Here is a 27475-nt window from a genome sequence, read left to right on the forward strand (position 1 = left end):
CGCACTCGTGTCTTGCACTGGCCATGATGAGGGGAAGAGGGTGAGGGGGTTTCAGACAAGTGAATACAAGGTGGCTTTTAGAAATATCTTTTGAAGATCCAAGCAGGGAATTCACGGATTGCTCAATAGTAAGTGGATCAAAAGGTGAGAGGAAAGAGTATACTGTTAGTCAAGCAGAGGATTGACATTTCTGAGTGCCTCTTTCAAAACACTTTTACTCAATGTATTTTTGGGTGAGTATATTTTATGTCATGGTATGCTAAATGGCAGTCTCACCCCACAAATAAAAACTTGGCTTCTATGCCTGAAATGTCCCACAGTATAGCTTTTAACTTTTTGCTTTTATTCCATTGCAGGTGTTTCCATTGCTGAAAGAAAAATGTGCATTCTTAGTGTGAGCAAGTTCGCCTCTTCACAGAACTTTGCCTGGTGGTGTTGCTCATCTCCATGAAGATAAATATGATTAATGCTGTACTATGGAAGCCTGAATCATCAGCCGGTTTCACTTTGTGGAAACCATCTGACCTCGCAGCATTAGGATTTGTTTGCTCGACGGAGGGTGGGTAGTTTTTATTTAACCAATCTTTGCTATTTGGTCATGACGTATGTAATGTGCCAAATCCCATAGGAAGAAGGGCAATAACGTCTTTCCCTTTGATAAAATTCACCAAACATTCTCTTTGTTCCAGCTTTATATCCTCGATCTCAGGTAACGTTGCCAACTGCCATAATGTATGGCCTCATCTACATCCATCTCGACCACTTTGTTTACTGTTGTGCTGGCCCACAAAAGGGACCCAGACAGGCACTTCAGTTTGATGTCAAGGGTTTTTGCAAACCGGCTAGTGTATTGCGATTCTTGACCTAGTCGCTGGAGAGAAATGAAATTGAGCTGAGGCAATAGGTGGCACCAGCCTGGCTAGTACTATGGAACAGTCTTAACAAAGCAATGATATCTCCATGGAGACAAGTAGGCAGCAAATCTTTCACTAGAAGAATAACACAATCTTCCTTTAAGGCTTTTTAAACTAGTCTGAGGGACATGTTAGACTTGGTAACTCACATTTCATGGTTTATATAGATGTAATTAAAAGAAGAATAAAGAATAAAAGAATAAAGAATAAAAAAGAATTAAAAAAAAAATAGTATGAAGTTTTAAAGGGTAAATGCAGGAGAGTGGGACAGCATAAATGTGACTACTGTTTAAAAATTTTAGACCTTATTTTCTTCCAAGAGTACATTATTTCATGGTTTTTAAATCCACATCATGGCTGGAAAATGCCAGTCTACCACAGTCTGTGCCCCACCGCAATTACATCAAGAGTCGTCATCTTAAAAAGGCTACTGCAACTTAAAGTTTAAAAGCACGGAAATTAAAGTTTGCCTTAATTTTCCCTCAATTTCCTGAGGTCTGGGAATGTTCAGCCCAGGATGATTAGTTCAATTTAGAGACTTAAGATTACGACGTGGTCAAAAACAGCTATAATTAAGGCTGTCACAACATGCTACAATTGCTACCAGTGATGTTTAAATACCAAGGCCACAGTTTAGGGTCACCTGGGTTATCTGCTGGAGGCTTATTGACCTGTACCCCTGCTATATTAGATAATGCAAAACAACATTGATCCATGGGTGTTTGGTTGGCATTGACTGATGGTATTTTTGACAAAATTCAAATTTTGCTCCATTTAAGGAAGAATTTTAAGTACAAGGCTGTCATGTAAGGATAAAAATGTAACTTGAATCAGTGTGGTTTTTTGGTCTCATGATAAAAAGTAAAACCTAAAATTTCAATAAGCTTTCTTGGAAACTAACCTCCTTTTCAAACTTTTCACCATAGATAGCTTTTTGACCTCCAAGCCATATTTGGGAGACTGTGTTGTTACCAATAGCAACAGTCCAATAAACAAAAGCCATGGCACCAACTAATGAAAAGAGAAAAATACAAGCCATAATTTGTGGCTTGTTTGTTCTTATACAAGGAACAGGAAGAGGGGTTGGCTATAGTTGTAAATGCACCTTTTGTCAAGTCTTAAACTAATAATAAACTTGAGTGAATCATTCGAGCCCTTGCTTCATTCAAATTCATACAATTCTTTACATGGTCATGGTACTTAGTCTTGGCTTGGACTCTTTCTAGCTGAAAAAGTCAATCTGCACGCTCACTAAGGGGAGGTTTAACTAATTTTAAGCTCCAATTATTCCAGAAAAGGTGGTACTGTCAACTGCTTTGCTTTTGTGACAGCTTACCCAGAGCCAGGACTTTTTCCATTCAAATCAAAAACAGTCAAACTTTTTTCCTGCAATAGATAAAAGAAAAGTAATTTAACCAAACCACTGCACAAAAACACCCAAAGGGAAGATAAACAGAAGAATGGGGAATATTTTTCTCATAGACTTGAATGCAGTCAGAATATGAAGGCCAATTCTTTCATTTCCTTTGTCCTTTGGAGGATGACCCAGAGCCTGCACCCACAGGTTCACACAAGGACCTATTTATAGGATTCAATTTTAACTTTTCTAAACCTCCACAATGGAAACAACATTACATCATTATAAAAACTAATATGACTAAAACTAATACAACTAATAATTGACCTTAATTGTATACATTCAATACATTCTAAAATATTAGCATAGTCTTTCTAAATACCTTACATTTATTTAAGTACAGGTGGTTTTACTGCTCAAAAATACTGAGAAAAACAGGCATTATGACTGTGAGTGGGGGTGCCTCTCCACAAATCTGACCTAACTTGGTTTGGTTTGGTCTTTTTCAGGCTTACCTATTACACATTAACAATAACTAAGTAGTTACTAAGCCTGAATCGTTATTAATAAAATATTTGTTCATAGTGAATTAAGCCATGATCCATGCTAATTATGCTGTAGTTATTATAAAGACAAACTTTGGTAAACATTATTGTCAATATATAGTAACTCTGCTCTGCATTTTAAATTTGAATGTTTTTAAGTACAGTTCTTGTCATGTTGGTCTACTGTGGAAGCTGAGATGCACTCCTTCACCCATGGGTTCACACAAGCACCTGAAATACCTCCATAGACTTGACTATGTACCTGCCCTCTTAGCTGTTCATGAGTGGAGACTTTGTCTTCTGTCCAGCTCACAAGAACCCACTTCCTGTGTCAAATTGCCTCTCACATTCCACACTCTCCATCACACCATCTTATTTTTCCTCATTTTGTCCCTCCTCTCTTTCCCTCCTTCATCTCTTTCTCTCTCTCTATGGGGGGCTTTGTCTGTGATCGGAAGAAAGCAACAAAACACTGATTCATTTTCACGGGTTAAACATGATCCACGCGTCACAAATAGCAGTTAAAAGGGAACGACTCTTTGGCAGAATATTGTCACTATTTTTGAGCCACACGCACACAGATGGAGGCTGACGGACACAGCAGATGTCTATGGGAAAATTAGTCTCCAAATGTAAAGTAAAGTCATCCGGATATGATGTCACGAGTTGGAGATACCCTTGATGATGTCAAGAAGGGACTGGTCTGGAGCCAGGAGATGTTACAGAAAGACATTTTGTTCCACGTCTGTACTCTCTCTAAGCTGAAGATGTATGTAATGTATGTAGATGTGCGTTCATTTGGACCACTGGTATTACTTTGAATTTATTACTAACATCTATATTTTGGGTCCAAATAATTTCCCTTGTGAATCAATAAACTTTGTCTAAGTCTATAATGAATAATAATTAAACTACATATTGTATGTTTTGAAAGTGAAAAAAGGTCCTTATGTTGAATATAACAGGAAGCTGAAACCTATGAATAGCCACAGGGAGACAGTTTATGTGTGTGTCACCGTTACCTTTAGCAAGAACACCTGCACCTGAAAAGCTACTATTAAAAGAGCATGTGCAGGAAGGATGCATTGGAAATCATGTAATATGTCTCTTCAATAGAAACATAATAGAATAGGAGGGTCTGGCAGCTTTCTACAAGTTTTAATTGAGGGCAAATTTAAGGTTCTTTAATTGTCACCAATCCAGCTGCTATGTTTTATAGGTGGGGTGTAAACAGTGGCCAGTTAGTTTCAAAGTTTACAGACAGATAAACCACCACACTCTCATTATTTCACTATGGGCCAATAAAGTACCACAGATTCACCTATTACAAGACAGTCTCAGCACTTATTTAAGTGGGTTACATTTCTGATAAATTGAAGACCATAGCATTTGTCATCTATTCTCACAACTTTTACCAGGCTTGCAATAGCATTAAATTAGCAACAGTCTTTCTAAGAGTGCTCATACTGTATACAGTTAAGTGTGTCACACCTGTCTCCCTCTGTAGGCTTAAAGACAGATTAGGTCAGCTGTAGGATCTTTGGCTCCGACTGCACCCACTGACACTAATGATCTGCTGTGTGCACCACAGACTGGAGTCCTCCACTGGGGTAAATGACATAAGGACAGACAAGTCCATACATTTACAGTGTAAATAAGACAGGCCTGATTTAGATTCAAACAGCCTAATAAAGACTGCATCTCATTTCAATACTGTAATGTCAACATAACTACTAAAAGTAAAATAAAAGCCTAAAGAAATGTACTAAAAATGTACAAAAAAATAACCATGAACTAAACTAAAATCAAGCAAAATTAAGAAATAATTCAAACTTCCACAGAAACACATGTGCTGCTAATCATGTCAACTAAAACCAATGGTGTGACACAAAAGAGGTGCATCAAATACATTTTGAAGCATTGCATTGCAGAGATTCTCCATCCCATTCAAGAAACGGGGACGAGGTTGGATTACTAACGAAGCAATTTGGGCAAATGCCCTGGGGCCCCGAACCCAGAGAGGCCCTTGAAAACAATGTGTTTAAGGAACACCAATTAGTTCTGGGAAATTCTGCACTTAAAGGCAACTGTGGCTAATCTTTAATTTTCATTTAAAGAGATTTGGGATTTTTGTAGGGCACGCTGGAGGAGTAGAGCACTGAAAAAGTTGAGGAATGTGTCTCAAAACTGACGGAGCCTGTAATGGAAAGTTTAAAGCGTTTAAACTATTGCACACACAAACATCTGCCTGAAGAAACAGACAGAACAAGATATAGTTTAGTGCATATGTGGCAATAAATAACTGACAGCCAACGGGCGGTAGTGAAAGGCAAGTTTTGCTTTTGTTAAGGAAATTTGCACCTGACGTGGAGAGGCCTTTTTTCCTGTGTGCCCCTGTTGAAGAGCCCATAATGATTATATAGGCTTAAGAAAATGCTTAAAAACAATTGCTCTTGGGGGTGTTTGAAGTTCGAGTCCCAGCTTGTGTCTGATTGTTCTATGTGTGTCTAACTCTGCTTCTTGTCCTTCTACTCTGTCACATGAAAACGTTAAAGAAAAAAGTGTTATCCCTAAGAAACTGCAGTATTATTAATAAAGCCACAATAAAGGACATATGTGTGCTGTGTAGACTGAACTTTATCTATACAAAAATCTGTATCGATTAAAGCTGCATCTCTAATCTCCCAGAAACCTAATAAAAGCATTAGACATGGGCCAGAGACAAATCCAAGTCTCATCTGGATTTGTCATAGATTTTCTGATCCCGTTGGACCAAATATGGAAGATTGTGTCATCACTGAAGAAGATAAAAGTATGGGGGTTTGAACTAATATTATCCAAAAGGAAGCAAACCAAACATGACAAGGCGTTAGATGTTGAATAAATTATTGAGCATCGTCACTTTGCCTCTATGGGAATGTTTGTTCTGTAAAAGTCTCTGTTAGGTTTAAAAGTAGACGTGGCTGTTTTTGGGTGCTCCATTTTCTTTCAATGATTCAGTGAGTTTCACCTCCTCCTCACGGGATAAATCTAGATCCACGGTGGCGGAAAGTGTGGGCGTGCTGCCGGAGCCTATGGGGGGGCATCTTGCGCGTAAAACTTGGATGGCGTGGACGGTTCCGGAGAGAAGGTGTTGAGAGGGATGAGGTGGGGAGGGGGGACTCGAATGCCTAATCAGCTTGCCTTCTTCGCGATTCCCGATGACATCATGCCATGCCAGCTTTCGTACCGCATCGCCGTTAACTTCCCCCGTTACCCCACCCACGACACTCTGCGCACACACTCGTACTCATCTGGCTATAAGAAAAGGAGAGTGATGGAGAATGGAGGATACCCCGTGAAGGAGCCTAAACTCAAAGCGGACCCTGCTATGCCACTGTTCCAGAAATGTGCACTTCACAGGTTAGACACCGGACAGCCACACACGCGCAAAGACCCAGGACAAGCTTTACAGAGGGAACCCCAGTTATAAACTCCGCAGATTGCAGTCTGGTCCAAATTAGGGGCAGGATGTGAGCGGTGACACAGACTCCACATACAGAGGCACTGTATAATCAAGTCCAATTAGAGATTACCCGCTAATTACCGCCACACTCACTCACATGCTCACACACACACACCTCCTGCCACAGTAAACCCGTCTGAGAGACACAAAGGCGCGTGTTGAAAGCGGGGGGTGGGGGTACAATGCACGGTAGCCGCCAGCAGCCCCCCTTATCCCAACGGGAGTCAAGGGTGGCCAATAAGGCTCATATCTAGGTCGACTGCCGTTTTATCACGACTGTCACGTTAATAGAAGCCCGAGCTCACTCACACCTATGCGCTAACAAAGGAATGTGTGCGGGGCTTACCGTGGCGGCGTGAACGAGCAGTGCCGTCAACGCCAGTAGTCGAGGCAGCTTCATGGTGAGCCTCCCGTCGCTGCCTTCTCAAGGTTCAGGGAGGTGTGCGAGGGACAAACGCTGCTACTGCTGCCACTGCCTGCCGCACACGGTGGGGGATAGTCTCTCCAACTTCAACGTGCAAGCCGCCGTCCTCCTTGACGGCTCGTTTAATCCAAGTTTTGTCGGCGATAGCTCGCTGCTTCTGCTCCCGTTCAGCACTACACCAGGAGGCTTGTGCCAGGCCCTCCCCTCGGTCCTCCGGTTCTTGCGCTTCGGACCAGATAGATTCACTAACCCTGCTCCCGCCGTGTCTTTGCCCCAATACACACTGGGTCTGTGCGTACACGCTGTTTCTCCTCCCCCTCTCCGTCCGTGGAGGGCAGGATGTTCCGTATGGCGTCGCTGCCTGGCCTGGGAGTCTGGCAGGAGGAGGGTAGTGTGCGTGTGTGCGACTCAGAAGGCTGCGTTTGAGAGGCGGGGGTATCTCCAGCAGTCAGGGCGAGGATGCCCCCTGCAGCTTGCCCAGGCACCAACAGGCATCAAAGTGCTTTAAAATACACACAGCCCCGCGGTGTCTTCAGGGTTGCCACGGATTAGTTTCACCCACTAACCAAATGTTTTTGGCGACCAATTTTACCAGGTGTATTGATATAGATAACCAATTAACTCGGTAAACAACCGATGTTGGCTCACACCTGATTCTACAGACTAAAAATAATTTGAGCTGCCTCAGCACCCAGCCAATTAGTATCTGCTGAAATCCTGAAGTGCTGTAATGAGAATTTTGGGGATGACTCCATGCTCCAATAAACACACTATAATAACTGATATGACAAGTTGAGGTAATGGTTTTCCTGTCTTTTGGAGACTATTACAAATTTTCTTCTGTCACAGTTACAGCTTCTTACTGACCCACTATATTCTAATTAAAAGCTAAGTAAGCTCGAAGCAAAAGATTCAGTGTAGTTGTACAATGTATTTAGTAGTTATGTGCGTTTGGATTATGGCACGTGATCATTCACATTCACAGGGCATAACATGCGCTGTATTAGAGCCATGTTATAGCGTGTGCACCATTACTAAGAGCATTCATTGGAACAAGTCCCAACACAGTGCGTTATAGTCAAGGCCGTACCATTAAGATGCCAGCAACATTAATCAGTGATGTTTATGGATCCCAGAGTACAAAAACACCTCTCCCACAAGGTCCTCTGAGGTATTAAACTGTGATAAAACAGAATAGAAAGAAACAAAAGCATGAGACAGTGAACTTTTCAAAGTTTTTTTGTTCAGTTTGGTTTTCAAAATAAAGATCACACAATTGTTTAGAGACAATCTACAACAGGAGTTACAAAAAATAGTTGCCCAGGCAATAAGCATACACAGGTTCTGTTAACTATACACATATGGTTACAGGTGTGCTCGTAGTAAATATACACAAGGCTGCTTCAAATGTACACCGCACTATCAGCGGGATGCCTCTCTCACCCAAAAGGACATGGACAGTATGATACAGCACTTACAGCACTAGAGAAATGCCAAAAAACACAAGATCTCCTCTGTACAATCCAGGCCTCCCCCACAGAAAGCAGGCATGATCTTAAAGGGCTTGTGGAGTTGGGACAAAATTATTCCCCACTCAGCAAACCCTCATTCATGACACATTTCATGGGGTAAAGCATTCCTATAAAAAGAGCTTAAAAAAGGTCAAAAGAAAAACAAAAACTCTTTAAACAAATGAGAAGACACCACTAAATATAACAGAATGTGTCCAATTGGGGTTCAGTGGGAGATCAATGTCTTAAGTTAAGCAGTGACAAGATAAAACCAAGCGTGACGAATCTTTGTACAAGTACTACGCTGTATAGAAAGGGCTTTTCAAAACAAAAATTTGATATTACAATTTACAATATACAACAACTCATATGTCACAACCAAGGAGGTGAGAATATACACTGAAATGCACAGGTTTTTCTAAGATTTTTTTTAAGGTGAGATTTTTTTCATTTTCTTCTCATACCAAAAAGGGTGGTAAAGCACTTTTACATTACAAGGGTTTACAAATGTACAATTATACAGTCAGAAGTATGTGGTCACTACTAGGATACATTATAGATACAGATTCAACATCAAAAACCAGAAAAACTACAAAGTTTTATATATATATTTATATATATATGCAAAGGTCTACACCAAGTATACACGTTATATTTATAGAAGCAAGACCAGAAACGAATCTCCCATGCTAAATGATCTGTCTGCTGGTTAGCTGATGGTGTGTTGTCTATGATTCAGTGAAGTCAGACAAATTAAATACTTCTTCCATCTCATAGTGGTAAAAAGCTATAAGGATGGGAGGAGGGACAGTAGGATTGTGGCGCAGCAGTAGCAAAAAGTGAAATGATTTTCAGTTTGTTATCTGATGAAAAGCAAAATCAAAATAAAAATTCCAAACAAAAAGGCAGGAGAGGATGGATGAGAAAGCCAGGATCTCACCTCTGTCCACTCCCTGCTTGCCCCAGATCAGCAGGCCAGGGCTCGGAGGGGGGAGGGGCACGCAAAAACTCAACGAAGGCTCCTCCTGTAAGGTTGTCATGGAAACAAGGGATCGAGGGGTACTCCATGTCCTCGACAAGTAAGAGACGAAGGGGGAAATGGGGAACGGCACTCTCCAAAGGGTCAATTAGAGTTGAGGCTGTTGGACATGACGGCATGGAGGACATGAGTGAAAAGGCATCTGACAGACATGATTCCAGGGGAAAACTTCGGGACAAAGGGGGAGGAAGTTTTACATGATCCCATTTGGAGGACCACAGAGAGGACCCAAGTCAACGCCGTTCTTCATGTAGTACTTCTCCAGTTTGGCCAAGATGTGTTTGCCGTATGTATACTTTCGCAGAGTGGAGATGTGGGGCCGGATCTGACCAAAGACAAGTTCAAGTTAAATTAGATGAGTTATTTACCAACACCACAAAGAGACAGCATTAAAATGTGTTATATTGTGGTCTTTATCCTTTTGACTTCTATATGACTTTTTTGGGTATTATCCCAATAGGAATCAATCCACAGTATGTGTCATGGAGTTTGACAAATTGGCCCAAATTTGAGTGCCTGGTGAATTAAATAGGATAGTTTTGATGAGGGAAATTGTGGGCATTAACGAGGACATATTCCACTTTATTTCTGAGATTTGTCAAAAAACTGTCATATACAAGTCTTTAGTTTTCATTTTGTTCATTGTAAACTACAATATCAATCTACAACTGCTTACTAATAGAAACTGGTCCATTGCCTTCCTTTCCGTTTGTTCAAAATTGCTATATTATACAATTGCTAAAAGGTCGGAGTCTTAAATTTTCAAAACAATCACATATAAGTACAGGGCAGTGGGTGGGGATAGGGGGTAGTTGAAATCAGAAACCTTCTGAGCACACAAGCCTCAAATACATATATATGAAAGCAGAAATTATTATTTTCAGGGTCAGTTTTCCTTTATACTAGTGGGGGAGTTTTTATTTTTCTGTACTACAATTAGATTTCAGCTGAAAAGGGTTGAATAAAGAAGTTCTATGACTCATTCTAGATGCATCCTAATTATCTAAGACCCTGTTTACACTAAAACGGATCCGCGTATCAGAAATGATCTGCGTCCACACACGTCATTTCTGTACCCACAATCAAAGCGTTCCCTGTCCACACAGAAACGCTAGTCACGTGATAGGCTAGTGTCACGTCTTCATGATGTCCCGACGTCATGTGAGTAGTAAAAACAAGGAAGTCTGAAGTTGCAGCAGCTAATTTTGAGCCGAGGGAGATGGCAAGTGTAAAAACAGTCTTTTCGTGGACCAACGACAAGGTTCAATTGTTACTTAGCATAGCACTGGATTTTAAGATGAGCCTGGCGGCTCAGAGTAAGGACTGACTCGTTTCTGTGTCCGCAAGCCTTCCCTATCTACGCAGCTTTGAGCACATTTGTGTACATTTTACAGAGACAAAACTTAAATCCGCATGGCTAATTTGCATAAAGTAATCTAAAAAAAACAGCTCGCTATTGTGCGCTGATGCGGTTCAGTTTCTGTCGAACTAATGGACACGACTCAGTGGATTATGTGTTCTTTCTCTGAGAGAGGGGTATTCAGTTAATTTTGAGTTTCTTCTGTTCTTCTATTGCGCTGGAAATAGTTCATGTTAAATTTTTCAGAGATTATACGTAGGGATGGGCATGATTAGTCGATTAATCGATAATTGATCATTAAGAATTTCATCGATTACATAAATTTTAATCGACAAACCGAATGTAGGTTGCTGTGCGTAGCGTGACCAAACAGGGGTCCGTACATGTGTCTCTCTGCACTCAGAAGGAGCGAGCAAACACAAACAGTCAGTCCGCCTGCAACGTACTGAAGTGCACATGCGTATTTAACGATGACTTGTACAAGAAATTCCACACTTTCCGTTGCGTTCGGGACAAATGTGAGTCCATGTGCACAGTGTACAAAGCAGCACATATGTTTCGGTGTCCAGTGGGAAAAAGTTTTGCCAGGTGAGAGAAGCGCAATGTCGATGACGAGGACTCACTTCCCACTCCCCATACGGTGTCCTGGTTTTGACAAACGCAAATATGGTCACACTAACCTGTATTCCTTTGAGTCATGTCTTTTAATCCGACAGAAGTTGAACCGCATCAGCGCACAAGAGCTGTATTTTTTATCTTCGCTTAGTTTATGCAAATTAACGATGCGGTTTTAAGTTTCGTTTCTGTGAGAGTTGCGCAAAACTGAATTAAATACATTATAATAAACGGGCTGATGTGGCACTAGAGTCGTTACGGTTTATATGTCGTAAAGTTTAATTTATTTATGCAGATTAGGAGTGCAGATAGTAATAATAATGATGATCATTTTTATATAGAAACGTTAATGATTAATCGATAATCGATCGTTAATTCTCTCGACGATCGATTAAGAAAATTTCATCGAATTCCCATCCCTAATTATACAGTCTATGAGTATGATGATAAGTATTAAGCGCAGTAAGCGTTTTCAGGCGTCCAAACAGCGCCGGATCAGCTCTGTACTCAAATAAATCTGTAGCTGAGCAGTTTTCAAACGGATTAGTGTTGACGAACACTGCATCCACAACGAAAATGATTCAAATACGTACTAGTGTGGACGGGGCCTAAGTGCTATTTTTTGCAGCTAATATTTTGTTAACTATATTGTACATTTAGAATGTTTTCTAGGATAATTCTGCTTTTTGGTTATTGTGTTAGTGGTTTAAATTAGTTTCAATATTATCGTTTATCGCCTACATTTTCCTCAGCAATATATCATACTTCAAAATGTGTTAACGTGACCATTATATAATGGTTTATTTAGCAAAATATATCTATTTTATTTATGCCTGTAAAGCAAAAAATTTTGTTTGTACAATTGAAACCAACCTTGTGCATAACAATTTTGCGCTGCGTGGGCTCAGCCACGTCTATCATCTTTTGCACTACATAGTTGGCGTACTGGTCCTTCATCATGGTGTATAAGGCACTGTGGGGGCCCTCGGTCAGACTGCAAACCTCGTCGATCAGCAGAGCTCGCTCAGCTCGGGACGCATGGGTCACACACTTTTCAACCACATTACTGAAAAAATAAAACAATATTCATTTAATGTCTGGCCCATGTAATACACATGGAGAGGAATTACCCAGACAATCAGACATAAACTAACTAAATGTTGTTTTACCTTGCAAACTTGTGCTGGCTGAGTCCCAGTACATTGCCTCTGATCTCTGCCACTATCTTGCTCTTATCCTCTGCTCTTCCATGCTCCAAAACGTGCTGGATCACATAGTTGCCATACTGGTCCTGAAAGCACGAAGAACCACACAAACACATTAACCAAAATGTGAAGAGACCAGCTGGTGTACTTGACGTCAAGACAAGCGCAGCCAAAATCTGAGTGCACTGGGAGACGCTTATATCAAAGAAATCAACATAAGGCCTGTGTATTCTGAAAACACTGTGAAATAGAGACACTTGAGCTGCCAGATCTGTGGACGTGTTACCTGCACGAGCTGCTCTGTGTGCTGATGGAGCTCCTCCAGGATGGGCAGCGTCTGTTCCGGAAGGCAGTGTTCTAGGATGCGCTGGATGACTCGGCAGCCGTACGGGTGAGTGGAGAGGGCGAAGACCTGTCAGGCAAAGGGCAGTTAGGGCCTGTGAGTGATGCTGAGCACAATACATGTGTGCCTCTGTTTGATTAAAACAATAGTTTCCCCACACAAAGTTTGTTATTTGAGCAACTCTCATATTTAAAAACTCAACCTCGGCTGCACTCGAAAGGAAATTCTTGTCATGCCTTCAGTTACATAAACAAATCAGACTAGTAACATAGTTACACGAAATGCAAACATGCCAAAGGAAAAAAAAAAACAAGATTAGCAAGCTCACAAAAAACAGTTAAAATGAATAAAAGTTAGACAGATTCAGCATGTATCTTAAACAGTTTATGCTAATGTAACATTTAACTACATGGTAAAATAAGATGGTTGGTGAGACTGGTTTCTGTTGCCATGACAACGTCCCCTGTCCCTGGAAAAGCAAGAGTTTGAGTATATGCATTTTGACAGTGACAATATGCTGCCTGCCTTAAGGCTGTGACAGTGTGTACACGAGGCAGCCCAGGCTCACAGTGATTCAAAGAGGAAATATTGACTGGTGCGTGCACGGACACTCACCTGTCCCTTAAAGGCGTCTATGATGAAGTGCAGTGCATGTGGCTGGACACACTCAATACACTTCTGCACCACATGGTTACCGTTCTGGTCCTTCACGCACTTGAGGACATGTCCATCCAGTTCCCGGACCATCTCGCTCTAGAGGGACAAGAGGATAACCGTGAGGAGAGCGACAGGTCAATGTTGGGAAATCAAATACCGCCTAAAAGCATTTTCCAATTGCACCTTCATTTTTCACTGTAGCCCAAAGCCCAACAAATAACACTGCCTTTATACAATACAACTGGCCCTAAGACCTGTATTATATTCCATTAGGAGTGATGGATGTACTCCTCTCCACAAAAAAAAAACTTTCCCAGATGGAGTTGGGTAACCTGCTTCATGTGTATAATTATGCCTGTTGCCTTTTGTAAAAATATACATGCACAAGTGCACAAGGAATGAATATATTTTGAGAGTAAAACTTGCCACTGTAGGGACTATTCAGTGTGGTGGATCGTCATCCTCAAAATGAGCTTAAACTAAATGCAAATGTCCTGAATAAAAGGATAAGAGCATTATACTATGACAGATCACACAAGGTTTAATTAAGAATATCTTTTAGGAAATAGCTGAACTAAACCCAGACTCTGTCATCAGGCACTTAATTAAAAGTACAGTTGAAATAATGTACTTACAATGACTTGCTGGTCTGAAGGGATGAACTCCAGAGCTTTCTGAATAACCCTGCAGCCATACATCTGCAGTGCAAGAGACAAGACGTGGCCTCGAATCCTCTCCGCTAAAGCTAGCTTCTGGTCCAGACTCCCAAACTAACAAAGATCAAAATGTTACAAAAATGTCACAGAAACAATTGTTACAGGAGCTCATTCTCATCACACCTCAAAAAACTTCTGAATGACATAATTGCCAAAGACGTCCACCATAAGTTGGTATGCTGCTTGTAAGATCTCACTGAAGACGAGCTGGCGCTCTGCTGAACTTGCTCTCTCCAGCTTCAACTGAATAAATCTTAAAAGACAAAACAATCACACATCAATCACCTTTATTCATCACCAGGCATTTTAAAAGGCTCAACTGCATGTACAGATCAGATCCAAAGTTAAATTTAAAGTTGTCTGAAGTCAAATGAAATACCTGCTTCCATGTTGGTCTTGGCTGAACTCCATTATGTGGCCAGCAATGTCTCGGAGTTGCAGGTTGGGATAACGATTGTTCCTGAAGTCCTCCAATAAGCGGCTTCTGCCAGACGGCATCACATCAGACATGCCATAGCGTAACCGTGACGATGGAAACAACTGGCTGCTGGGAGAGAAGAGAGAGGAGCCAGAGCTGGCGGCACTGCGGTACTTAGCCTCTGCTCCAGGTGCTGCTGATATGAAACGCCCACTTCCATTGGTCAGGCCTCCTGGAAGGTCACGCAAACAGATGAGTCAGTAAAGCTGTGTTTATCTTTGCATTAAGTATTGATAGATTTTCATATATTAACACACACGTTTGGTTGGTTGGTGTGCACTTACCAAGATTAAGGTTGGATGAGGAACTGTGATTGGACAGTGAGGGTGGAGGGGTGAGTGAATGGGACGGACCCTGGTTGGGTAAAGGCATTCCTACAGGTCCTGGAGAAGGACTGAAACCCAAGGTGCCATTATAAAAACCTCCATGGCCGATCGGGGTGAGGCTGGAGGGTGTTCGTTTGTACAGCTCACTGTTTCCTGTTAGGGAATCCCTTCGTGACCCGCTTCCACCACTAGAGTTGGCCACTAGAGGGAGTGAGGCAAAGAAATTAACTTTGTGACTATTTTATGTACCATAAACAGATTACTTAATGATAGAGTAATAACTCTGTAATGTTGTACTTTAAATAATTTTAGTATACCTGCAGTCCCAAAGCCTCCCAGGGTTCCAAGAGTGGCCCCGAGTGAAGAAGAGGCAGGCTGGCTGAAGCCCAGAGAGGCAGAGCCCGGCCCGGGCTGAGCTGAGCCTTGAGAGAACAGTGAGGAGCTCTGCGACGACGAGCTGAGGGAGGAGGAGCCATAGAAGGAGCTGCCCCCCAGACCACCACCTGGCCCACCCTGCTGCTGAGGCTGCTGTGACGTCATGGCACGGAATGGACCGTTGGCACCACCACCTAGTCCACCATTGGCACCGCCTGCTGAGGCCGCTGCAGCCGCCACTACAGAAAGTAATTTGATAAATATTAGATTTCTTTTATGGTAAATTATTTTTGTGTTCATATACATATATTGCTGGATTGAAGAAATAAAATTTAGTGTGTAGGGTTTCACAACAGAGTTAATGACAACGTTTCTTTGTCAAAACAAATCTTGTATATTTTTTTCTTATGAATAGTAATCATTTAATCTCAGCAGTCATGATTTTACTAACATTCTGTTACTTTACCTTACTCACTACTTGACTTTAACTTTACCTTACTCAGACTCACTTATGTGTGCTCTTACCCGCTTGTGCAGCAGTGGGAGATATGATGACAGACGCAGGGGCCATGAGGCGGACTGGCCCACTTCGAGCTCCAGTGTTCACTACTAAGGCCCCTGTCTGGTCATAGTAAGCAGCAGGGGCCAGCACTGGGTAACCTGGGAATTAGAGATACACATACAACATCAGGGCTAATTTATATCACACACTACCGTATTTTCCGGGCTATTAGGCATGCTCTTAAGCCTCTAACCCCATCAAAAAACAACCGCACGCTCCACAAGCCAGAGCACCCTATAAACGAATCCACTCGGGTGTCTCAGCACGACTTCGGTAAACTACAAAGCCGTACCACCCGCAGCGCATGCAAACAAACGGAGCAGACAGCGACCGCGCAGCGGAAAACACCTGCAGCCACACTCATCACTCCACGTGGACAAGGAATGGAATGGAGGAATGAACCGAAAAACCGAGTGCCACTCTTAGCCACAACTGAACAACTGAGTCACTGCGAGCACGACAACAATCCAGTGGTCCTAGACAGCACACTCCCTACGCTCCACAACTGAACAAAGCCCAGAGTCACCATGAACACGCTGACTGACCCATCTAACTGTTGTGTTTCTTTTAAAGTCCAGTGCGGTTTATTTGTGAAAAAAGTTTGAAAATAGACCATTTAATGACAGAGCGTCTTATAATCTAGAGTGCGTAAGAGTCTGTAAAATACGGTAATTAAGTTTGGTGTATGCTTACTTACCAGGAACACCTGCAGCTAAACCTTGACCAAAAGCAAGAGCTGAGTTCACGGCTGCAGCAGCAACTAGTTGGTCATTTTGCTGACCCTGTTGACCTTGACTAGGGGTCAAAGGTCGCTGACTTCCCCCAGCACGCATTACCTATATACACGACAAACAAATTAGATGGTAAAATTACATGCAGTATGGAAATATTCCACATCTCCGGCACTATTATACAAAATATTATGCAATATAATGAAACATATCTTGAGCCTGGCTCACTGACCTGTTGCTGGTTCTGCTGCCCCTGGCCTGCTGCCTGCTGGTTGGCTGAGCTGTTGGCTGCAGCCGCTTGCTGCGGAAAAGGTTGGCTGGATAAACCCCCCAAGGGGTAACACCATAGTACTGGGGAGGCATCACTGCTGGACCTGGTGGAAAAATAAACCACATGGAACAAAATTATTCAAAGCCTTCAAAGCAAAAATGTATTCGACCTGGTATTACCATTTCAAAAAGGCGTAATAATGTATAATACGTGTTGGTATTTCTAACAATGTTCGTTTAAGTGGTGGAGCACATGGTGCAAGTGCTGACAATTTAAAAAAATATATTTTCGCACTTTCAACGACATTTTATACAGTTGTCTCAATAAAACATACCTGGGGTTATATTTTGGGTTATGTTCCACCTTCCTATACCACATGGATGTAATCCCGAAAGATCTTATCCATTTAAATAGTCTTCACTTCATATATTTTCACCACACTGATCCAATATTGATACAGTGATGATCCTCCCTTTCACTGTTACATCTCTTGCTAAAAGCAGCAGATATGTTATTTTAACTTTTAAATTACTGTACTTTTCAGGGCTACAGCAGTCTTTGCGCTCTGTGCAACAGTGGAGTTGTATGCACACAAAACAAGGCTCGGGATTCTTAAATTGTTCAAAACAAGTAAATAATTTCAAGTGACCAAAACAATTCAAATGGAGGAGTTCAAAGTATAACAAACATACACACTGTATGACCTGCATGGGCTTTGTTTACACCCTCTGCTAGACACAGTGGGATTGAATTATGTTAGAGAAAAAGCATGATAAAATGCCACTGAGGCATTAAGAAATCATTTGAAGTTGCTGACAAATTAGTCATGCTATAAATAACAGTGACCTACAAACCTCTGTGAACAAACTTTTGAAGTACTAGTTGCAGGATAGAAAACTCGCACAAAACTTAAACTTAAGTGTAGCAGAGTTTTGATTCTCACCGAGTGTTGCTGCTGCTGCTAGTCCAGCAGCATAGGGATCAGTCCCAGGAGGTGCAGTACTGATGATATAAGGATTGGGCACAAATGCTGGGGCCAGACCTGTATGTATAAAAGGAGTATTTTATTAGTTTAGTTTCACTTGTCACTATCTAAAAAAAAAACAAAGCTACAGTCACCGATGTGAGGCTGCTGAGCTGCTGCTAAGGCATACTGTTGTTGTTGGGCTGCAGTTAGCTGCTGCACTGCGAGGGCATTATTTCTCTGAAACAACTGCAAAAAATAGTGAATAAATAGTTAAAGTGACGTTTAACCACCACATCAAGGAATTTGTATAACTATTGCCCCCACCTGCTGCTGGTTGGTGTAATCAAATAGACCCACAGTGGGTGCAGAGTCCATGGGCATTTGAGAATTGTAGTCGAATTGTAGTGGCTCCATCACTGACTCCATGGGGTCCATGGTAACACCACCCTGCTCCACACCCGAGAAGTCCTCTGGGGGTTTGGTCCCACCACCACCCAGAGGAGTAAGGCCCTCAGCCCCCACACCTCCAGGGCCTCCAAGCAAGTCCCCCTCAGGGCCCGGAGCTTGCATGTTTCCTGGGGGACGACTACAATGGGAAAAGATCTGTTAGCAGGTTTAGCATTTCTTCAGTTTAAACACATTTTGATGTTATTTCCTTCCATTTCTGTCATCACTACACAAAATTCCATCCAAAATGCAGAGACAATTTACCTGTAAGGAATGTTTTTCTGACAATTTAAACATTTTAAATCAAATAAATATTTAGTAAAATAGATTTGGCCTTTATATTTACTGTAACGTTGCAAAGTAGCAGTTAATTATCTGTCCCTAAGTCATATCTGCAGATCACATCCAGCCAGGAAGTAAAATGATACACTTCACCAAAACTGGAAGTAACTAGGGAAAACCAGGTAAGATTTTGCTACACATGAAATGAGACTGGTGATGACTTCATCCACATCTAAAATTTACTTGGAGATAACTACAATAGCTACAATGAACACGCATATCTTGAGTGAATTGTCAGTTTTTCCACAGGTATAATAGTTGTATAACAAAGGTGTCTGTTCACACACATGGTTTGTGCAATACTCTAAACAGAAGTGGTCAAGTTCAAAGGAGAAACAATCCTGCTTTTATCTCAGAAAGTCTGGATTTTAATGTTACCAATAAAAAAAATAATAATAAAAAAAAAAAAATCACTGAGTACACTCTTCAGATTTTGAGAAGGTTAAAATCAACTAGTTTGCTCTACCAAACACTGTTAGATTGGAAAACATTATTGTACCATTTTTACTTAAACGAGCCTACTTTACACTGATAAACAGTTTGGCGTTAATATTTAGTTAAAGAACTCTCAAGTAAACAGACAAATCAGCTGATTTTCATCTGTCACCATACAGGAAATAATGTTATGAGTAGTAGTCGGGCTGGTTCTTTTCTCAGCTTGTGTATTTCCAACTCAGAAAAATATTTTCCAGAGTTGCTGAGGACTACAGCATATAATGCACTCTTACATCTGTACTCTCTGTTTTTAGGGTGGACCCTACAAGCCCTTCTGCGTATGTTGCAGTGCTACTGTGAATGTAGTGCCGCATGCCCCTATGTTAAAGAGAAACCAGCAACGGACAAAAAAAAAAGTGCTACTTTTTGGTAAAAAACTTTAATATTGCTGCCAGTAATGCACATCTAGTTGGTGGTTCTGTGTGTAAATCAAGCCACAGAGCGCTCAGCACACCACTGTGTTTAGAAATGTATGGCTCTGTGTGTGATCTGCTTTGATGTCAATTGAGATTAACATGTTGCCCTCCCCTGGTTTACCTTCTTAAATTTTCTTTCTATCAATGCAGCACTAGACTGTAGCATACAAGGAGAAAGTCAAATGGCTGTTCAGCCTACAGCACCAAGAAGACAAACACTGAATCATACCCAAATTCTTTGACATCCACATCGAGGCCGTTTTGTACAGGTAGTCCATTAGGATTAATCACGTCGCTAATCACATCAGCTTCTCCTTCAGCCAACTCCTTCAGCTTTTCTCCCTCAAAAGCTGCTTTCGGCTTCTCTCGCTTCTCCTCTTCTCCCTCTCCATCCCTTTGACCCTGTAATAAAAAATAAAATAATGTATTATAAAAAATATCATATTGTATGTTCAGCCTCTAATTAACGCAGGATCTTACATAAGGCCCTTTTCTGAGACATGGATCCAGTTTATCGGCTGGTGAAGAGGAGAGGACGTATTCCACCATGCTTACTCCGAGACCTCCACTCTCTGACCGTGGGGACATCACCGACCCCACACCGACTTCATTTCCGCCATGGAATCCTTGACCGGGCCGACGGGACACCATGATCGGCTGGGAAACAGAATGATCTGCCACAGAACAAAAAATATGGATGAAAACTTGGCCATACATTTTCAAATCCATGTATTACAAATTACAATTTGAAATACCAATCTTACTATCACTATATGGAGGGCAACCTTGAACCTTAATTTACAGAGGCCTCTGTAAAAAGGGTCCAAGTGACTAAAAACAGCAAAGATGGGCAAAATAAATACCAGATGCACCCCATGCGCTGTCCCTCCACTGATCCAAGAAGATTCCTTTTGGGGCATCCTTCCCAGAATCATCTGTCTCCCAAAACTTCTTTCCAGTGAGTAACTGCTGCATGAGATTAAAAGAAAAGCAATTAGTTGAAAGTAAACATAAAATGAGACACTGCAATTTTTCATTAATATTTTTCACTTACCAGTATAATACTATTAAAAGAAGCAATGATTGAAAATTTTGGTTTATTTACATATATCACTTTAATATTTATAGCTTTCTGAATAAAAGATACATATTATCACACAATGCAATGTTACCATTTAAGATCAATGTGAAAACAAGAAACTAAGTAGCCAAATGGTAAGAGTTGATACTGAAAGCTCACACTAAAGATCGTCTCCGATTTCTGTGCTTTTTATTTTAGGAAACAAAGCCTTGGGTCTGATCTACCTTCTGCTCAAAGGCTTTTCACCAAATCCTTTTTTCTTGGGTTTCCGGTTTGTCAGGTTTGACTCTGGTAATCTTTTCTATGTGTGCATGGCTCATTTACATATACACACACACGCCATTTTTGATGAAGTAGAAATGACATCGTTTTGGTGTTAAAATCAAGATCTTTTACTACACAATATTAAACTATACATTTCACAAAGTGTCATTTAGATGGGCTGTACATGGACCACAATGAATTTATAGTAATTACCACAAAATACAGAAATGCACGAGGTGTGGGAAAGTATTAAACATTGTTTATTAGGCGGTGAGCAGATTATAGCCAAACAAAAGGAAATATCTTCTGCATTTAACAAGAGAAATGCTGGTTAGGGCTGTAGGTTTTTAGACTCTTTATCAACAAGGTGGTTGACGTCTCAGTCCATCAAAGGTTTTAATAGTTGACAAATACTTTTACTGCCAATTGGCCTGGAGCAAGAGAGTTGGAGATTTGGGAGTGAATGGCATTTATTCTTTCTTGTACTTACCAGTTTAAGCTATACATAGTTGCTGTGTGTGAACTTTGGAGCTCACTTTGTGTCAGGAACATGGTCAGATCAAAGAAATACGTTTCTGAGAGCTATCAGTAATAGCAAATCTCAGCCCCTTTTACTCTATTAATTGCTGAGAAAAGTATTCAGTAAAGAAAGTACTCAAAAAGTCAACTAACATACTAAAGCAGATGTGTGTATGTGTATCAGCACAGCCCAAAACAAGTTAAGATATGAATATTGCTCATTGTGGCTAGGGCTGCTTGACTATGGAAAAAAATCATTACAGTCGTCCCTCGCTATATTGCGGTTCATCTTTTGTGGCCTTGCTGTTTCGCAGATTTTTTTAGTGCAATTTCGCATGCTTTTTTTGGGTACAGTGTATCAACGCATATTGCGTATTACGGGCGCGTAGTAATTACACACGGGTGGGTCAGGACTAAACCAGGTCTAAACCAGGACTAACCTTGGACTTAAGAGAGAGAATCTCAAGCAAAGCGGTGTCCGCAAAGCGCGATTGGGCAATTGCCGCGCTTACCTTCGCAAGGTGCGTAACTCTGTGAGGGTTTTTTCTCCTGTGGTCACCTCCGAGCCCGTCCCAACAGCGAGTCCTGTTCTAGTTCTGGTTTAGTTCTGGTTTAGTCCTGGTATAGTCCTGGTTTAGTCCTCCGCTTCAGTCCTGGGTTAGTCTTGGTTCAGTCCGTGGCATATGCAGTGCAAAATTTTGATATAATCTCGGGTTATTGGGCGGGTGCGGTGCTGCATGTTGACCTATGCAGCACTCTGCGCTGAAGGGCTCCATTACGGAATAAATTAATCTTACGTTATTTTCCTCCTTTTTTATGTAACGAACCTAAGGATGACAGCAGCAATAAGTTTTAAGAAGGATGCAAAAAGGGTTGCACCTGTCCTGTCTGAGAAAAGTGTATAGTGTGTATGGTGTTAAGGGGTTTTACAGCCTTAAAACAGACATAATAATTGTAAAACATAATGTTGACTACTTCGTGGATTTCACCTATCGCGGGTTGTACATGTGGTGCAGCAGAGCTATCACTTTAGCGGAGAAAATAAGTCCAGCAGCAGAATAGCTATTGAATAGTGATGCAGATATGTGTCCTGCTGTGATACGCACTCCTCTGTGAGTTTATGGATATAATAACTGCGCAGGAGTGAGTACAGTCATGAAACAAGGACAGGAGGAGCAGTGAAGACAGCCGGAGACAACGCTGCAAAACTTCTGTCTCTGCCACAGTCCTTATTGAAGGTCAACAATGATTTACTGTGTGTTTTAGAGCGGAGTTTATTCACTGTTTTTATTGTATGAGTGACATCAGCGCACACAGAGGGATTGTAAAGTAAAGTTGTGTGTGTGCGTGTACATGAGCAACTGTGCCGAGCTTTGGCCCACCTCCTCCAACCGGGCCAAAGTCCCAGTTCGATTGCGCTCACACTGGACAAACGTACCGTACCTTAGGGCTATCCATGCTTGGGCACGGTTCTAAAGTCCTAGTGTGAGTGCATCCTAAATCGTTTCAAGTCGATTATATGAGTCTGGAGAATGTTTGACACACAAATCGAAATTGCTGTCAAAATTAAATTAATTGCACAGCCTTAATTGTGGCAGATTAAAAGCACTCTCAGTTTTTACCAGACCTTTCTCATGTATGACTGGGGTTTGGTGTCCTCTGTTTAATTGAACTCATGACCCCAAACACCTTCTGGCATAACTATGTGTCGTCATCCGCTCAGGCAACCTCAGACTGCATCATGCAACAATGGCTCAGGGTTAGGGCACTCGTCCACTCCAAGGCTGGCACTTCAAACCCTGTTTGGACCAGTGTCTTTGGCAAGACACTTCACCCACCTGCCTAGTTTCAATATCTGTGTAGTGATTGGTGAAGGTCAGAGAGACTGTTGGTACAGACTGGCTGCGTTGCATCTGTCACTGTACCCCAGGACAGTTGTGGTAGTAGTAGCTTACCACCACATAGTATGGAATGAATGAATAATGACAGTGTAGCGCTTTGAGAGGCTTTATCAAGCCTATCAAGCCCAGTACAAGAGCAAAGTTGTACTACTGCTACTGCTACTGCTACTGCTACTGCTACTGCTACTGCTACTGCTACTGCTACTGTTACTGTTACTGTTACTGTTACTGTTACTGCTACTGCTACTGCTACTACTAAATCTATATGATTCTTAAACATACATTCTGAACATTAGTGCTCTTACAACCTTGATGAAATGTATTGGGCTACCATAATCAGGCCTTATGGTCTACTGAATAAAAGTAAAGATGTATAAATCTGTGTTTACCTCTCCCATTGCACGGCCCTCCAAAGCCAGAGCCTGAAAGTCATGGTTAAGCTCATCCATGGACCGGACCTAAAAAAAAAAACATCAAGTGAACATCTGTACTGTGTAATCCATACTGTAACACAAGCTCAGTAACAAAAGCCCACACACCTGACTGTCATGAATGTTGTCTCCGGTGGGCCAGCGGTGTTTGCCAGGCTGTTCACCGTGCTGCCTCTGGAAGAAGTAGTCTACCATGGCATCATCCTGGGAACGTCCAGCACCAGCCACACCCTGAACAAAAACATACAACATGAGCACAATATCCTCAAATTACCAACAACACCACTCACAATTCCTCTGTTGATTCATGGATTCTGCCCTGCAGACAGACAAAATTTAAACAAGACAAACAAGACTATGGCTTGTGCAAAATGCAAGAAAATTATGCAAAATTTAAAGCTATGCAATGCAACTGAAAAAGCATGAACAAAAACGGTTTTAATTACACCATCCAAAGTAACTTAAGCCAAACTAATTGTATATATAATTCATTTTGCTCTCCTTTCATTGTTAAGATACTCACGTAGGATATAACAGGAATAAACGTGTGAAAGGGGGTCTTACCTGCTGGCTGGGGGGTGTGGCCTGAGGGGTCTGCCCTGCTGGGGGGGCATGTCCTCCGCTGCTCAGCACCACGGGCATGCTGGGGGATGTAGATCTATGGTGGGGGCTGAATGAATCCTGCCAGAGCACTGCTTTCCTCTTCAACACACACACACTGCTCATTCCACCACAGCCTATGGGGGAGAACAGAAGTCACAGATAGGAACTCAACTCAACAGGATGTGGTACTTTCAATCACTTTGTCTAGAAAAGACTTTAAAACTCCAAAAATCTAAAATAAAAAATGTTTACACTTTTTTGTACAAAAGTCCTTTGTTGACTAAGTCGGCACAAAGTCTGGAACCTATGGACACAACTAAACCCTGGATTTCCTCCTCAGCCACGTTATTTCAGGCCTTTACTGCAGATCTAACAGACACCTATATGTTCAATACAAATTTGAACATTATAGAGATGCACTGATGCAGCTTTTTCTGTTCAGACACCAATTTCAACACAATGGCTTTAATATCTGCTGATACCCGATATTTAGTGATACCAGTGCAGAGATTAAAAACAGCATTATTTTTTTTCTTTAAAACTAAAATAATATAGGACAAAACAAATCCAAACACGTAACGTAGCTGCTATTTATCCCTCAAGTAATTACAGAACGGCTTTATATAAATAACAGTTAAAACATTTCTGAGCCAACTAATTATTACGTCAACTCTTCACTCGGTACAGCCTATATCCTGCATCCCTAGTGCATTATTGATATTTTTAAAAAGTAGATGTTTCCTGAATAATCTTTGTTTTTATCCATGTCCAAACAAGACCACACAGTATTTATTTTTAAAGAACCTACTATCATTTTGTGCTGAAAATTACATTCTATTGTCATTAAGGTAACACTAGCTGTTGACACCTTAAAATGAAAGTTGCATATATGCACTTCATGTCCATGTTGATTACAAAACTTTCACTTAAATGATTTGGTTAACAGATAACAACAACAAAAGAGTTCCCTGAGCAAAGTTTTATAGTAACTAACTGAATAGTTGCTTAAGCACTCATATTTTTTGTTTTTTTGGCTGAAAAATAACAATACTCTCTAAATCAGGTCTAAGTGCACAATGCATAGGTACTGGGAACATTATTTGTGTAGTTTCTTAGTCACAGTTTACCCTCCTAATCAGGTTCATACTGTTCCATTGACAGAATTGTGGCTTGTTATGAAATATGGCACAACCATGACATGGAGGGAGCAAACTATAGACAGTATGAGCTAATACGATGATCAACACAGCTGTGTCTTGTATTTTTAAGTACAACTGCCACTATGAAACAATTGTAGAACATATTGGTGACTTTGTCATTTCTGAAGAGATATTGGGCATCAAAGCTGGTTGTTGAAAAGTGTAAAAAAAAAATGGACTTTTTGTAATTACTTGCATGTCAACAAAATATAACATAAGAATCACATTTCCACAAGTCAAGAGTTTAGTACTAAAAAGTAATAAGAACGCGCAAGGAACCTGAAGTCCTACCACTCTTCTTCATGACTGTGGTGTGGTTCAAGAAGTGAATACGTTCGTAATAACAAGTGCTGTAACAAAAGCAGACATACTGTTCAATTTAATAGAAATGTTTCCATTTATCCAGTTATTCTAGTTATCTGAGGTACAGCCCAGAAATATATAAAGTGCAGGGTATGTTGTGTCTGTCAGTGGTTATAGTTGATATGGGCCACCTCTGTGGTTTTAAGCAGTAAGAGATATAATTTGTATTTACAACAAATCCATATTCAACAAGCTCTAATTTCTGTTAAAATTACCAGTTCCACATCAATTTCCCTACAGGCCAGGGGGAAATTACAAGCAGTTTTCTTTAAAGAGCAATACAGTAATTACCTTTGAGTCTCACACGCGAGATTGTAACACACATGTCCCTTTCCTAAGATGCTGAAACTATATGCAACACACCCACTTATGAAAAAGACTACTTTAGACTGTAGGTCTCCTTTATAAACAGTGTTATTCTATACAGACTTATGATATACAATAACCGTGTGCATGAATTCCATAACCAAAATTAGCCGTTCATTGATTTGAGAGAGTACAAATCACAACGCTATGTAACACCCGGAAATCCTCAAGCTCAGAGTAGCCATTCCCCAAAGCGAGGGGCACACGGCTTGTTTTGGTATGGTTTTAACATAGCACCCGGAAACATGCACTCTGTTCTATAAGAAAAGTGGGTTAATCATTATTCAATAGCAGGAATCAATCCACTGCATACCGGCCACAGACAGGGGTGTGACAATACATGCAGCCAACCTGCAGCTAGCAGCACAGAGCTCAGACTAAACATACTCCACCAACGCGACATGACACATCAAAACGACACACAATACACGGAACACTGTAGAAAATTATCGTGACAAAGATCGGGCTAACCATATTTACATACATGTACGTATTCAAGCAACTGTCGATTTGTTATGGGGGTTCACTGTTCGTCTCTACAACAATAACACGGCCTCCACGGCACAAGCTTACACCGGGTGCCAAAACACAGTGTCTAAACGGCCTTTTCTATCACCCTGTCATCGTCATTACACCCTTTTTTAATAATTTGCACTCCTGCGGTGTTGTCTACCTGTCTGCCGTCTCTGCAGCCCCACAGGCCCCCGTGACGCGGATGCGAACAAAGGCCCGAGAGCTGTCTGGAGCGGAAGACCGATACAACGGGAGGAAGAAGGGAGCAGAAAGGGAGGCTACTGCTGCTACCCGGGCTCACGAAATACACTAGTTTACCCGTCCTATCCCCGCCATCTCTAAAATACTAGCCCTGACGTGTGGATAGGCATTAATTCTCCCAACCCTGTCCGGCAAATATACTTAACTTACCGGCGGAGAGGGTGGATGGTCACGGATATCGGCCCCAGTTTCTCTCCGACACCCCAGGCTTTCACTCCGACAACATGGCGGCTCGACGGAGGAGCAGGCAGGAGCGCTGCATGACGGGAAGGGATGAGAGAGAGCGTGCGGTTCATTGCGCCAACCAGGAGTGGAGGGAGGTCATACACACTGGTCTGGTCCCTTTGTTATGTGTGTAGAGTCTGTTTTACGG

At 41.5% G+C, this 27475-nt stretch overlaps 2 protein-coding genes across 2 annotated transcripts in view; both read right to left on the reverse strand.

Annotated features, from left to right (window-relative positions):
- The window catches only part of sdc3 (syndecan 3), a 39856-nt gene extending 32678 nt beyond the window's left edge, over nucleotides 1-7178 (reverse strand). The window contains 1 exon segment of the mRNA XM_020932715.2: nucleotides 6668-7178. Within this exon segment, the coding sequence (XP_020788374.2) occupies nucleotides 6668-6721 (54 nt within the window). The 5' untranslated portion in view covers nucleotides 6722-7178.
- Nucleotides 7179-7968: 790 nt separating this feature from the next.
- pum1 (pumilio RNA-binding family member 1) lies at nucleotides 7969-27403 on the reverse strand. The gene is given in 24 exon segments (XM_020932895.2): nucleotides 7969-9620; nucleotides 12144-12336; nucleotides 12440-12561; nucleotides 12762-12887; nucleotides 13434-13571; nucleotides 14111-14245; nucleotides 14315-14444; nucleotides 14571-14841; nucleotides 14954-15196; nucleotides 15313-15609; nucleotides 15896-16030; nucleotides 16630-16768; nucleotides 16896-16963; nucleotides 16966-17037; nucleotides 17878-17976; nucleotides 18054-18147; nucleotides 18226-18487; nucleotides 19831-20003; nucleotides 20082-20275; nucleotides 20465-20570; nucleotides 23756-23824; nucleotides 23906-24028; nucleotides 24362-24534; nucleotides 27253-27403. Coding segments are annotated over 23 exon segments (3483 nt in total). The 5' UTR covers nucleotides 24524-24534; nucleotides 27253-27403; the 3' UTR covers nucleotides 7969-9488.
- Between the last annotated feature and the right edge of the window lie 72 nt (nucleotides 27404-27475).

The sequence above is a fragment of the Boleophthalmus pectinirostris genome, unplaced genomic scaffold (assembly GCF_026225935.1).
Source record: "Boleophthalmus pectinirostris isolate CB_2022bp ecotype Guang Dong unplaced genomic scaffold, ASM2622593v1 HiC_scaffold_21, whole genome shotgun sequence".
Lineage (NCBI taxonomy): Eukaryota > Metazoa > Chordata > Actinopteri > Gobiiformes > Gobiidae > Boleophthalmus > Boleophthalmus pectinirostris.